Below are 14,269 nucleotides of genomic sequence, written 5' to 3' on the forward strand. Positions count from 1 at the left end.
ATTTGACAAACACTCCTCACCCTTACACGTTGTTCTAGTACACTAATAGCTACAGCAAATCTCATGTGTCCTGACAATTTCCTCACAAAATCTTTCAAAGACAGATTCAAAAGTTCCATGTTTACATAGATTAAAAAGTGCAATGGAAACCACAGGAGTCAAAAACAATTCAGAGGAAGAGGAGCAGAGAGATACCAGGCAGTGATACCATCTCCTCTGGCATTCCTGTCTGTCTGCCTGCCTGCCTAAGCTCTAGTCTCCTCCCCTCTCCTGGAGTTGTTTTTGCCAAGTTGGGCTGAAGAGAGGGAATGTTGAGTGTAAACTGAGATAGCAAAATCAACCCTGTGACAAGGATCAAAACAATGATTCATTCCACCAGTGTCCTTCAATCCGGATCTTTGGGAGCCACCTGGGTGCAGGCTTTTGCTCCAGCCAAGCACTAAAATACCTTAATCAGGTGTTAGTACTGGGCTGGGAGAAGCCCCCACTCTGTGGGTCCCAGGGACGAGGGTTGAAGAACACTGAATAGAGAGAGATTGAAAAGGTGAACTGTGGAAGGAGATATCTGAGGGTATTTCAGTCCTGTGAGTCAGTGATTTGTTTGTCAGTGCAGAAAGGCAGCAAGAGACAGGCTTGAGGAGTCTTACTTTTTTGATAGAGGCCGGCTCTGAGGGCCAGGGCATCTGGGGCTTTCAGAGGTAAACAAAATACAGTTGTGTTTATATTCTACAGCCCCAAGGGGGCGCTCAGGTTATCAATTTTGATGGGGTGTGCTTCACTATAAACATTTCCATTTCTTTCACAAAGTCTTAAGATGTCAAAGTAGGTGTTCTGACTCATGTGTGTGCATGTGTGTGTGCGAGAGCGCATGCGTTTGTGCGTGTACAGTATATGTGCATGTACACTATGTGCGTGTGTGTACACTCACAGGCAGATTCTCTTTCTGCTGCAGAGCGGCCTTCTTCTTCCAGAGGCGGTCTCGGAGCTCACTGACCCTTTTGTCCATAGAGGCCACCTCCAGGTTGCGCTTGTTCAGACTGTCTCTCTGATGCTGCAGCTTGGAGTTCTGTTCCTGGTTCAGCTTGTTACGCAGCTAGAGGGGACAAGAGATGCAATGTCAGAGAGCTGAACTAGGATGGAGGACAGGGTAGAGGACATACAGTGCGCCATCAGAAGTATTCATACACCTTGACTTATTCCACATTTTGTTGTGTTAGTCTGAATTAAAAATTGCTAAAAATGTATTTTGTTTCTCACCCATCTACACCCAATACCCCATAATGTGAAAACATGTTTTTAGAAATTTTAGCAAATTTACTGAAAATTAAATACAGAAATATATGATTTACATAAGTATTCAGACCCCTGAGTAAATAAATGTTAGAATCACCTTTGGCAGCGATTACAGCTGTGAGTCTTTCTGGGTAAGTCTCTAAGAGCTTTACATACCTGGATTGTACAATACAATTGCACATTATTCTTTTAAAAAATTCTTCAAGCTCTGTCAAGTTGGTTGCTGATCATTGCTAGACAGCAATTTTCAAGTCTTGCCATAGATTTTCAAGCCGTTTTAAGTCAAAACTGTAATTAGGCCACTCAGGAACATTCAATGTCGTCTTGGTAAGCAACTCCAGTGTATATTTGGGCTTGTGATTTAGGTTATTGTCCTTCTGAAAGGTGAATTTGTTTCCAAGTGTCTGTTGGAAAGTAGACTGAACTAGGTTTTTAGGAAGGACGCCTGTATGTTTGTAGTGACTGAGTGTTAATTAATTAATTATTAATTAATAATTTCACCATGCTGAAATGAATATTCAATGTCTGCTTTTTAAAAAATTTACCCATCTACCAATAGATGCTCTTCTCTGTGAGGCATTGGAAACCTCCCTGGTCTGTGGTTGAATCGGTGTTTGAAATGCACTGCTTGAATGACGGACCTTACAGAAAATTGTATGTGTGGAGTACAGAGATGAGGTAGTCATTCAAATATCATGTTAAACACTATTATTGCACAAAGAGTGAGTCCATGCAACTTATGTGACTTGTTAAGCAAATTATTAGTCTTAAACTTATTTAGGCTTGCCGTAACAAAGGGGTTGAATACTTATTAACTTAAGACATTTCAGCTCCTCATTTTTAATTCATTTGTAAACATTTCGAAAAACATTATTCCACTTTGACATTATGGGGTACTGTGTGTAGGCCAGTGACAAAAAAATAATAATAATCGCAATTTAATTTTAAATTCAGGCTGTAAAAGAACAAAATGTCGAAAAAGTCAAGGGGTGTGAATACTTTCTTAAGGCACTGTATGAGGCTATGAACCAGTGGTTCTGATGGCTCAGTTGATTAGTTATGGCATGGTAGTATAGATAGTTAAGGGTTTGAGTCCCACACAAGCCACATACAAAATGTACGTGATTTGGAATCAGACCTTGGTTAAATAGCATGCATATGTAAAACACTTTCTAACAACTGAGCTCCTGGGATTTAGTTCAAGTACAATGGAATTTTCAATTGTCCCACATCTGCAAACTCCAATCACACCTGTAGCTCCTTGTAGAGGCGGTCCAGTTCAGCCACAGAGCTCTGGTTGTCGTGGAAGGAGTCCATCTTGCCGTTCTTGAGCATCTCCAGCTGTCTGCTGAGCTCCTCCACCTTGGACACAGCCACCACCAGCTCCTTCTGCTTCTGTTGGAACAGACTGTTCATCTGCTCTATCTCCTCCACTAAAGACGAGAGAGAGGAGGTTAGAACCAATCGATCAGTCAGTCATCCTACACAAATCCCCCAATCAATTCACCGCTCAATCAATCCAAACAACAACCAATCCCTCGCCCATTCATAGCAACACTGTGCTCACCTAGCTTGCCGTTGCTGAGGCGTTTTTGCTCCACCTGGCCCTTGATGGCCCGGACCTTCTTCAGCCTGGTCTCCTGGTTCTCCACATTCTCCTTGAGACGCTGCAACTTCTCCTGCTCCGACGCTTGCTGCTGCTGCCTCATGTAGCGCAGACGCTGCTCCTAAAGAAAGGGGGAGTCGAGAGGAGAGAGGAGAGATTGCGTTATTACAGTGTTTTTGCTGCCTCTGCTGTGGCTTCAGGTAGCAGACACTGCTCCTGTGGAGGGGAGAGTAAGAGAAAAGAAAGAGGATGGTTACGGAGGATTGCTGTTTTATAAACCATAGCAGCTGCTCCTACACCTTCCCTGAACAAAGTCATTTTTTTACTTCATCATTTAATTGACAGCCTACTATATAATTTTAAATGTATGTAATTTTGGTGTATCTATGACCTGTTTTCAATTATTTTAAATGCTGCTTTTCTGGCATGCTATCCTGCCAAACATACAGTACCTGTCATTAGTTGTAATTGAACATTTGAATATCACTACAGTCAAAGTTTAACAATGAACTACTCATTGTGCCATAAACGTGACATGAATCTCCTGAGAAAGGTTATACTTTAAAACAATAGTGTATTTTCCAGCAAGGCATGTTAACTTGGTCGCTCTCCTGGTTGATCAAATCAAATCAAGCTTTATTTATACAGCACATTTCAGACATGGAATGCAGTAAGGCATGGAGGAGATGCAGAAAATAGTAAAAATAAAGAAAAACCCTTGAATGAGTAGGTGTCCAAACTGGTACTGTATATGCCAACTTGCTCTCTCAGAATAGCATAACGGACCTGCAACTTTGACTTTCTCCACTTCCGCTCTGCCTTTCTGCAATTTCTCTTAAATTGATTAGTTTCCTCACTCATCCAAGGGGCTCTATGTTTGGATGTGGCCTTTTTCAACTTTACTGGAGCTATGGCATCAATGGTTGCCCTTAATTTGCTATTAAAGTTATCAATTAAATCATCACAAAAGGAAGGTGTAATATCACTCAAGACAATGACTTTAGCATAGTTCTTAAGGACAATAGACAATAGTTTAGATACATCAGTAAAGAAAGTGGGTTAGTGCCTTGGTGATCTATACAGGGTTATGGCCAGTACTGGTGGCTGACATTTAAACAGTAAAACATGATGCTTAAAACACCCAAAGTTGCCAAACGAAATGTCCTTACAGCGGAGAGCATTAGTAAAAAATAGAGGCTGACCCCACACCCTTTTCCCCCTTTTCTGTTAGAATATGAAAAGCTGTAGTCCGGGGGGTAAGATTCAATAAGAGCAGCACTACAGTCTGATGACAGCCATGTTTCAATGAGACACATGCAATCAACTTTGCGCTCAGTAATGGAGGTCATTCACAAGAAAGCACACACACACACACACACACACACACACACACACACACACACACACACACACACACACACACACACACACACACACACACACACACACACTACATTGACACTCCCACACAAAACCCGACAATTCAAACACACACACACACACACACTTTTACATTCATCATTTGCTGCTGCTACTGTTCTTTGTTTTACTATTATTGTTATCTATCCTGATGCCTAGTCACTTTACCCTGCCTTCGTGTACATATCTACCTCACATTCCGCGTACCTTGGCACATTGATCTGGTACTGGTACTCCCTGTATATAGCTCCATTCTTGTGCATTTTATTTTATTCCTTGTCTTACTATTTTATTAAATGTTTTTTATTATTATTATTTTTTTAACTCTGCATTGTTGGGAAGGGATCATAAGCAAGCATTTCACTGTAAAGTCTACACCAGTTGTATTTGGTGCATGTGACATAACATGTTTTGATTTTCCTGTTTGTTACCTTCTCCATCACTCCACCTGCTCAAGGTCATCCCATGAACCAGATGCTTCATCAAAAGGGTTATCTTGCAATCTCTTCCTATTCCTTAAAAACCGCTCCCTGATAACTCCCCCTTCTCAACTTATCTCTATCACTTTGTCCTCACCTTTAATCGCCCTCTTTGTCTCTCACCCCATCTCTGTTTTTCAATCTCTCCGTTTATTTCCATCACTTTACCCACCCTCTTTCACTTTCTCTTGCTCTCTCAGCATCTCTGTCTTTCATCCGACCCCACTTGCTCGCCCTTGCATTCTTTCTTCATCCATGTCTCATTAGCCCCTTTCCATCCCCCCTCTCTTTCTTTCTACCCTCCCTCGTTACCTTGGAGGCGAGGAGTTGCTGCTGTGCATCTATCTGCTGCTGCTGTCTGGCAGCCATTTCCTGCAGCTCAGCCAGAGTCATGTCCATCCGTGGGGCCGACACCTGCACAACAGAAAGAGAGTCAGTTACACACGCCAACGCGCACGCACACGAGAGTTGGCCAAGTAAGACAAACACTGAATAGTCTACGTACAAATACCCTCTCTCTCTCTCTCACTCCAAAACAAGAGAAATATGTGTTTTGCATCTGTCAGGACAGGCCTGAAGCCAAATAGAACAAGTACAGTCTCTGCATGTGGGTAAATAGCACAAGCTCAAATATAGGGATTTTTTTTGTGCAATTGGTGACACAGGAGTAACCAAACCTGTTTTTCCCGCTCCTTCTCTTTGGAAGCTATAGCTGTTACAGGTTTAAAAGTCTACAACTAACACCAGCATACCAAGAGCAGGGAGAGGAAATGGTCAAACATAGCCCAGTCCAACGACTCATAGGATAGGAAATGTACATGTACACTCTGCAATTAGCAACTGTATACTGCACAAAGTGAGTGACTGAATGAAACACTTTTCAAAAGGTCTCCAAGTGTTTGTCTAAAGTCAATGGTTTCGGGACTCACCCCGTTCTCCATCCGTCTATCTGAGGGGCTCTTCACTCCATTCCTCTTTGAGTCTGATCCTCGGGAGCCACCTGAAACACATGTTCAAAACCTCAGTCAAAGACACTCGGAGAGAAGAGTAAAGTAGCAGTTTTTTTGGGGACTGGGAACATTAAAAAGCCACCAAGTCTGTTTTGGAAACTATGAGAAACTCTCGCAAAGTGTTCGTTGGAATTACAGCTGATATGAGTGACTGAAAAAGCGATTGCTCGCTCAGATACCATACACTGACACACGTTCTGCAAAAGGTTCCTTCAGCTGGAGAGTAGGGTTCACAAGGAGGTTACACAAATACAGACTGGCCAGCATTAGCAACGAGCTAAACCACTCAGCCAGCACAAAGAGATCAGTGTCGCCAGAGACAGGTCATAATCTCCAAATTTACTACAGCACTCTGGGTTTCTGAGGAGCTGCTCATCGAGTCAGAATGTGTGTATGTGCACATGCGTAGCGTATTTGTGTGGTTGGGGAGGTTTTAGGGAGCCAATGAACCTGATCTAATCCCTTGAGCACCGGCCCTAGATAAAGCCTTTACCAAGTAACTTAAAGAATAGTTTTGGACAACCTCTGTTACAATCATGGGCTATGCCTGGGGACTACTCAGGGGCAAAATAATACGCTAAACTAACTCTGGATAAATAATTAGCCTACAAGCTAATGATATCACATTGGCAAATTAACTTAATAGGCTACTTTGTTAACTTAATGGAGCAAATAGCCATCTCTTTTGGTAGCTAGCTAAGCTCACTTTATGAGAAAGAAGAAAGGAGATGGGAGAAAAAAAGGCTAAGCTCTCTCTATAGGAGAAAACACAATGCTTAGTTAACTGATTGTATCACAAGGCTAACTAACAAGGCTAACTAACTCTATCGGAAAGAACGCAATGGGCGCCAACTATGAAGACATGGCCTAAGTACAAACAAGCTAACAGTGTGGGGAAGAAAGAGCAGGCTAAAATGGCCAGAAAGGAAAACAGCCATCTAATCCCAGAGCCAGATCCAAGCTGTGAGGGGTCAAGGGCTTAGTACTTACGCAATGAGGGGCTGAGAGGATCCCCACCACCAGAGGACTAACTCATTTATAGAGATGTGATTTGAACACCCCTTCACAATGACAGCCTTGGAGCATTAGGTCAATGAAGGCTTGTCTGGGATTTGAAGACTTGTAATAGAAATCTGTAGGCATATGTGGATCAAGGGGGTCTTAGGCTTCTGTTGTACAATCCATGCCTTGTGGGGAGGGAGGGCCATCCGAGTTTCTACTTTCTAACAACTTGTTAAGTAATTGACAACAGGGCTGTGTCTTTACACTGTCTGGTGTGTTTATGAACATGTGTATATACAGTACAAGTCCAAAGTTTGGACACACCTACTCATTCAAGGGTTTTTCTTTATTTTTTACTATTTTCTACATTGTAGAATAATAGTGAAGACATCAAAACTATGAAATGACAGCTTTGCACACTCTTGGCATTCTCTCAACCAGCTCCACCTGGAATGCTTTTCCAACAGTCTTGAAGGCATTATATGCTGAGCACTTGTTGGCTGCTTTTCTTTCACTCTGCGCTCTAACTCATCCCAAACCATCTCAATTGAGTTGAGGTCGGGTGATTGTGGAGGCCAGGTCATCTGATGCAGCACTCCATCACTCTCCTTCTTGGTTAAATAGCCCTTACACAGCCTGGAGGTGTGTTGGGTCATTGTCCTGTTGAAAAACAAATAATAGTCCCACTAAGCGTAAACCAGATGGGATGGCGTATCGCTGCAGAATGCTGTTGTAGCCATGCTGGTTAAGTGTGCCTTGAATTCTAAATAAATCACTGACAGTGTCACCAGCAAAGCACCCCTAGACCATCACACCTTCTTCTCCGTGCTTCACGGTGGGAACCACACATGCAGAGATCATCCGTTCACCTACTCTGCGTCTCACAAAGACAAGGCGGTTGGAACCAAACTCATCAGACCAAAAGGACAGATTTCCACCGGTCTAATGTCCATTGCTCGTGTTTCTTGGCCCAAGCAAGTCTCTTCTTCCTTCTCATGTCCTTTAGTAGTGGTTACTTTGAAGCAATTTGACCATGAAGGCCTGATTCACGCAGTCTTCTCTGAACAGTTGATGTTGAGATTTGTCTTTTACTTGAACTCTGAAGCATTTATTTGGGCTGCAATTTCTGAGCCTGGTATCTCTAATGAACTTATCCTTTGCAGCAGAGGTAACTCTGGGTCTTCCTTTCCTGTGGCGGTCCTCATGAGAGCCAGTTTCAACACAGCGCTTAATGCTCTTTGCATCAAGATTGACGGACCTTCATGTCTTAAAGTAATGATGAACTGTCATTTCTCTTTTCTTACTTGAACTATTCTTGCCATAACATGGACTTGGTCTTTTGCCAAATAGGTCTATCTTCTGAATACCACCCCTACCTTGTCACAACACAACTGATTGGCTCAAACGCATTAAGAAGGAAAGAGATTCCACAAATTAACAAGGCACACCTGCTAATTGAAAAACATTCCAGGTGACTACATCATGAAGCTGGTTGAGAGAATGCCAAGGGTGTGCAAAGCTGTCATCAAGGCAAAGGGTGGCTACTTTGAAGGTTCTCAAATATAAATATATTTTTGATTTAACACTTTTTTTGGTTACTACATGATTCTATATGTGTTATTTAATCGTTTTGATGTCTTCACTATAATTATACAATGCAGAAATTAGTAAAAATAAAGAAAAATCCTTGAATTAGTAGGTGTGTCCAAACTTTTGACTGGTGCTGTATGTGTGGTGTGTGGCATGCTTTTGTTCTTCTGTATCCATCTCATCCGTTTAGGTGGTTGGGAACTAACCTGATTCTCTGCTGGGTGCTCGGTCGTGACGCAGGAAGAAGCGCACCTCTGCCCTGTGCTGTCCCCAGCGCTGAAGCACGTCCAACATCCGCTCCCCATCTCCTACAGGTCGCTCTGATGGGGAGAGTGGAGGTGGGGAGGAGAAGAAGGGGTTAGACTAGAGAACACACACTCACAGGTTTAGGATGTTATGGAATCGAGTTAGTGGTGCTTGGGGAAACAATAAACCAGCACAAATATTTGCACCCCCCAAGATTTGGAAATAATGACATGGGCACCTCCTATAAAATGAAAAAGTTTAAACCCACTATCATCCTAAAAAAGATCAGTGTTTAATTCTAACCCTGCCTAGCAGTATTGATGTGTTTTACATCATTGGTTTAAAGTGACAGGAGTAGAACAAATGTACACGCATGCAACTGCCAATCCAGCACCCATGCATTGGACAAACATACATTCATCTGTAAATGTTAGTAATTTAGTCTCAAAAGAAAAGCAGTCAATGTGTGTGTCGTATGACATGTGTCGTGTGGTTTGTGAATCCGATCAGACCCCACTGACTGACTGGGGGAGGCTAGTCTACATTTTGAGGATATGCATTTAATCAAGACTTAAGTAGCAAAACTTGAAATTGTGTTTTTTTTAAACATTGGATAAAAGTAGAGACATAGCTAGAAAATGGTACATCATACACTACAGCTGAGGAACACTGGGAAAGTAATTCTGCTTTGAAAGTTGAAAAAAGGTGTAACCCCACTTGAGAAAATGTCCCTTTGTCATGTATACACAGGGAGTCAGGGAGCAGGTGCAGAAGTAGAGTTGAATTACAATGATGAAAGGCAAATGAACAGAACAGGAGTTGCGTACTGAACATGAAAACAAACCAATACTGCCTGAAGACTGAGGCTACTGAGGGCTAAATAAAAGGGGAAGTAATCAAGGTACTGATGAAGTCCAGGTGTGCATAACGATGGTTGCCAGGTGTGTGTAATGTGGGTTGCATAACTGGTATAATTTAACGCCAATAAACCTATCCGTTTGAACATGAATTCAGTATATGTCAATCTAGCAAACCAGGCAACAAAACGCAACTTTCTAAGCAATGTTTTGGTTCGTTTCTAGCTTGTTAGCTAGCTAGCAAAATGTTAAGTTAGCAGGCTAGCCAGTTCAAATAATGACCACATTATATAGCTGACAACGTCTTAACTTCAGCTAATTTGTATTCATTATTACAGGAAAATAAACTCACAACAAGTTGATGGCAAGCTAATTACAGAAAATAGTTTATGGATGTGATCATGACGAAATAAAAGCAGGGCATTCTCCCGGAGAATTTTAGAACTTGGCCTAACGTTGTATCCTAATTTGAATTTGGCGCAGGTCATGTTGTTCTTCACATTACTATCTCTGGTAAACACACACTATATAAACTAAAATCTAAATGTACTTGTCACAGGATACAGAAGGTGTAAACGATACAGTGAAATGGTACCTTGCATAGTGGAGTCTTTTGTTTAGACATGTAGCAATTCAAATGGCTCTGAGATACAAATAATATTACTACACAGATCATACATGTAACTTTAGCTAGCGAGCCAGCTAGGTCATGTTAACTAGCTAGCTAACAGTACTCTTTAACTTGATGGAAACGACTTTCGGGATAAAATTAGAGAAACTTATAATATCTGAAAATGTAGCAAACTAGACTCAATTACCAGTAACCATGGATGAACTTCTCCCTCTCTGTCACGGATGCCATGGTTGCCCTTAGTTTGAAGATGTAATCCGGAGACAGGTTTTTTATACAACAGCCTTCGTGTGTTCTCTTTGACTCCCTCCACATATTTGCAATCAAACGCCAGAATGTTCTCCATCTCCTTAGCTATCACACTCTGCTTCCACCGGGCATTCCACTGATTTCAAAACTGTCCTCCAGAAAGTGGAGAGCAACACTTTTGTAGTTAATTGTGATATCTTTAAAAAAAGCTGTGTTAGGGGCCTCCCGGGTGGCGCAGTGGTCTAGAGCACTGCATCGCAGTGCTAGCTGCGCCACCAGAGTCTCTGGGTTCACGCCCAGGCTCTGTCGCAGCCGGCCGCGACCTTGAGGTCCGTGGGGCGACGCACAATTGGCCTAGCGTCGTCCGGGTTAGGGAGGGTTATTGGCCGGTAGGGATATCCTTGTCTCATCGCGCTCCAGCGACTCCTGTGGCGGGCCGGGCGCAGTGTGCGCTAACCGAGGGGGCCGGGTGCACGGTGTTTCCTCCGACACATTGGTGCGGCTGGCTTCCGGGTTGGAGGCGCGCTGTGTTAAGAAGCAGTGCGGCTTGGTTGGGTTGTGCTTCGGAGGACGCATGGCTTTCGAGCCCGTATGGGAGTTGTAGCGATGAGACAAGATAGTAATTACTAGCGATTGGATACCACGAAAATTGGGGAGAAAAGGGGATTCAAAAAATAAATAAATAAAAAGCTGTGTTAGAAAGGATTACCTACACATAGAGTAGCCCTTTGTTATTAGACAGAAACGTGCTACATAGCAGACCAATCCGAACTCATCTCTCGGCATGTCCAGCCCATCCATTATCTCTAACAAGCATGGTTAGTGGGAAGGTTCCTGACTTTTACCGTGGCTAAACCAACTAGGCTCGTAAATGTAACAACTGTATTCGTATTTACAGATGGCATACAAGTTTCTTATTAAGGCAGTTCACGTTCCAGAAGGCATTTCTACCAAAAACACATTTTGATTAAAAAAATACATGTTTACATTCAAATGCCTCTCCAGTGAAGTAGTGACACGTGACATACGCATAGCTTCCTGAAACGAGTCACATTTTCACTTCATGTCCCAGAGAGGTGGTGCCTCAGGGAAGGATAAAGATATGTTGTTGATGCTTTCAGCTGAGCTGGTTCTGATCAAACAGGCCTATTAGTCAACCACTCCAACCTTTAACACCCTCATCCATCTTCTCTTCATTATACAGAAGTACTAATCACATAGTTGATTATTGCAGCAATGTATTTAGAATGTTCCAACCACATCGCTCATGTTGTCACTCTTAACAAAAAAAGGACAGTCAAATAATCAGGACATTACACACTAGGCTAGGGCAGTATCCAGATTTTCATACCGTCATACCGTTTCTGTATCATACCAGGGCATACGGTATTACCGGAATTGCACACAACGTGTGCTAATGTTTTTGACGAATAAAACAATTTAGGCAACAGGGATCTTGATCCAGGAGGGGTTTGAATGTCTCTGCTGTAACCAAAAAGCTTGATCTAGCCACTTAGCTAGCAAGTTAGCAAACCAAATAATTTAGAAAAAAAACTGTATAAACAGTATATCGCCCAAGCCTAGAACACACAGAAAGTTTTACATCAGTGCAGACCGCAAAACAGTGTGCAACTGTTTTTTTAGGGAATAACACACCCAGTTTATTAGCAACAGAGACACAGACAAAGTTTAGCTCTTCAGAGGAAGCATCAAGTCTGGCCAGTTGGCACACAGTCAGCACACCTCTATTCTTTGTGTGCTTTCCAAAGTAGTATTTTGTCTCAAAACTCTCCCTATTTATGTTTCATATGCTCTTGAAGTTTGATTAGAAGATTAGCCTAGATGTGTTTTCCTCATGTAATCACTAGATCATAGGTATTGTTACTGGTCCAGGTTCCTTATTTCACAGGCCTCTACAGGTGTTAGTTGTCAGATTGACAGGCATCTACAGGTGTAAAGGGGAGAAGGCTCACCAGATCCGCGCCACATCTCAGCCAGGTGGCATTCTGTCTCTCCGGGCTCCTTACACAGCTCCACCACGTCCCGGCACAGCGTCTCCAGGGTAACGGGCACCTCGGTAAAATGCTGGTCATTGTTACTGAGGTACACTGTCAAGAACATCTGAGGGGCAGAGAGAGACAAACACAGGATATTAACATGATGACATGAAATTCTGGGCAGGCCATCTTAACAATAATCTGAGATATCTACTGCAGCCCTCATCCTCCACCCGTTCTGCCAGTCACATTCTGCTAAAGGTCCTCAAAGCACACACATCCCTGGGTCGCTCGTCTTTTCAGTTCGCTGCAGCTAGCGACTGGAACGAGCTGCAACAAACACTCAAACTGGACAGTTTTATCTCAATCTCTTCATTCAAAGACTCAATCATGGACACTCTAACTGACAGTTGTGGCTGCTTTGCGTGATGTATTGTTGTCTACCTTCTTGCCCTTTGTGCTGCTGTCTGTGCCCAACAATGTTTGTACCCTGTTTTGTGCTGCAACCATGTTGTGTTGCTACCATGCTGTTTTGTCATGTGTTGCTGACTTGCTATGTTGTTGTCTTTGGTCTCTCTTGTTGTGATGTGTGTTTTGTCCTATATTTTATATATTATTTTTTTTATCCCAGCCCCCGACCCCTAAGGAGGCCTTTTGCTTTTTGGTAGGCCGTCATTGTAAATAAGAATTTGTTATAAACTGACTTGCCTAGTTAAATAAAATTAAACAAATAAATAAAAAATAATGGATTGGCTTTATATAGCGTCTTTCTACCTACTGAGGTACTAAAAGTGCTTAGCATTGTAATTTTGACCATTATTTTGGCTTCCATGGCTATGCTCCCATAGGATGACAATTCCCAGATCCACAGGGCAAGAGTGGTCACTGAATGGTTTGAAAACGATGTCAACCATATGCCATGGCTGTCTCAGGTACCAGATGTCAACCCAATTGAATGCTTATGGGAGAATCTAGAGCGGCGCTAGAGATAGTATTTCCACCACCATCAACGAAACACCAGATTATGGAATATCTCGTGGCAGAATGGCGTCGTATCCCTCCAATAAAATTCCAGACACTTGTAGAATCTATGCCAAGGTGCATTTAAGCTGTTCTGGCTCGTGGTGTCCCAACGCCCTACTAAAGATACTTTATGTTGGTGTTTCCTTTATTTTGTCAGTTACCTGTGTGAGCGCACACACACACACAGTACCAGTCAAAAGTTTGGACACACCTACTCATTCAAGGATTTTTCTTTATTTTTACTATTTTCTACATTGTAGAATAATAGTGATGACATCAAAACTATTAAATAACACATATGGAATCATGTAGTAACCAAAAAAGTATTAAACAAAATATATTTAAAATGTGAGATTCTTCAAAGTAGCCACCCTTTTCCTTTTTTTATTTTATTTTTTTATTTCACCTTTATTTAACCAGGTAGGCTAGTTGAGAACAAGTTCTCATTTTCAACTGCGACCTGGCCAAGATAAAGCATAGCAGTGTGAACAGACAACAACACAGAGTTACACATGGAGTAAACAATAAACAAGTCAATAACATGGTAGAAAAAAAGAGAATCTATATACAATGTGCAAAAGGCATGAGGAGGTAGGCAATAAATCGAATAATTACAATTTAGCAGATTAACACTGGAGTGATAAATCATCAGATGATCATGTGCAAGTAGAGATACTGGTGTGCAAAAGAGCAAAAAAGTAAATAAATAAAAGCAGTATGGGGGATGAGGTAGGTAAATTGGGTGGGCTATATACCGATGGACTATGTACAGCTGCAGCGATCGGTTAGCTGCTCGAATAGCAGATGTTTAAAGTTGTTGAGGGAGATAAAAGTCTCCAACTTCAGAGATTTTTGCAATTCGTTCCA

The 14,269-nt window shown here is 42.2% G+C and overlaps 1 protein-coding gene across 2 annotated transcripts in view; it reads right to left on the reverse strand.

Annotated features, from left to right (window-relative positions):
- The window catches only part of LOC120046688 (apoptosis-stimulating of p53 protein 2-like), a 56,070-nt gene that overhangs the window by 24,674 nt on the left and 17,127 nt on the right, over positions 1–14,269 (reverse strand). For both annotated transcript variants that reach the window (XM_038992106.1, XM_038992105.1), the window contains exons 2-8: positions 12,356–12,503; positions 8,606–8,719; positions 5,727–5,797; positions 5,110–5,211; positions 2,861–3,020; positions 2,545–2,726; positions 929–1,093 (exon numbers count right to left, since the gene is read on the reverse strand). In XM_038992106.1, the coding sequence (XP_038848034.1) occupies positions 929–1,093; positions 2,545–2,726; positions 2,861–3,020; positions 5,110–5,211; positions 5,727–5,797; positions 8,606–8,719; positions 12,356–12,503 (942 nt within the window). The remainder of the gene's footprint in view (positions 1–928; positions 1,094–2,544; positions 2,727–2,860; positions 3,021–5,109; positions 5,212–5,726; positions 5,798–8,605; positions 8,720–12,355; positions 12,504–14,269) is intronic.

This window comes from Salvelinus namaycush, chromosome 4 (assembly GCF_016432855.1).
Source record: "Salvelinus namaycush isolate Seneca chromosome 4, SaNama_1.0, whole genome shotgun sequence".
In the NCBI taxonomy this organism is placed as follows: Eukaryota; Metazoa; Chordata; class Actinopteri; order Salmoniformes; family Salmonidae; genus Salvelinus; species Salvelinus namaycush.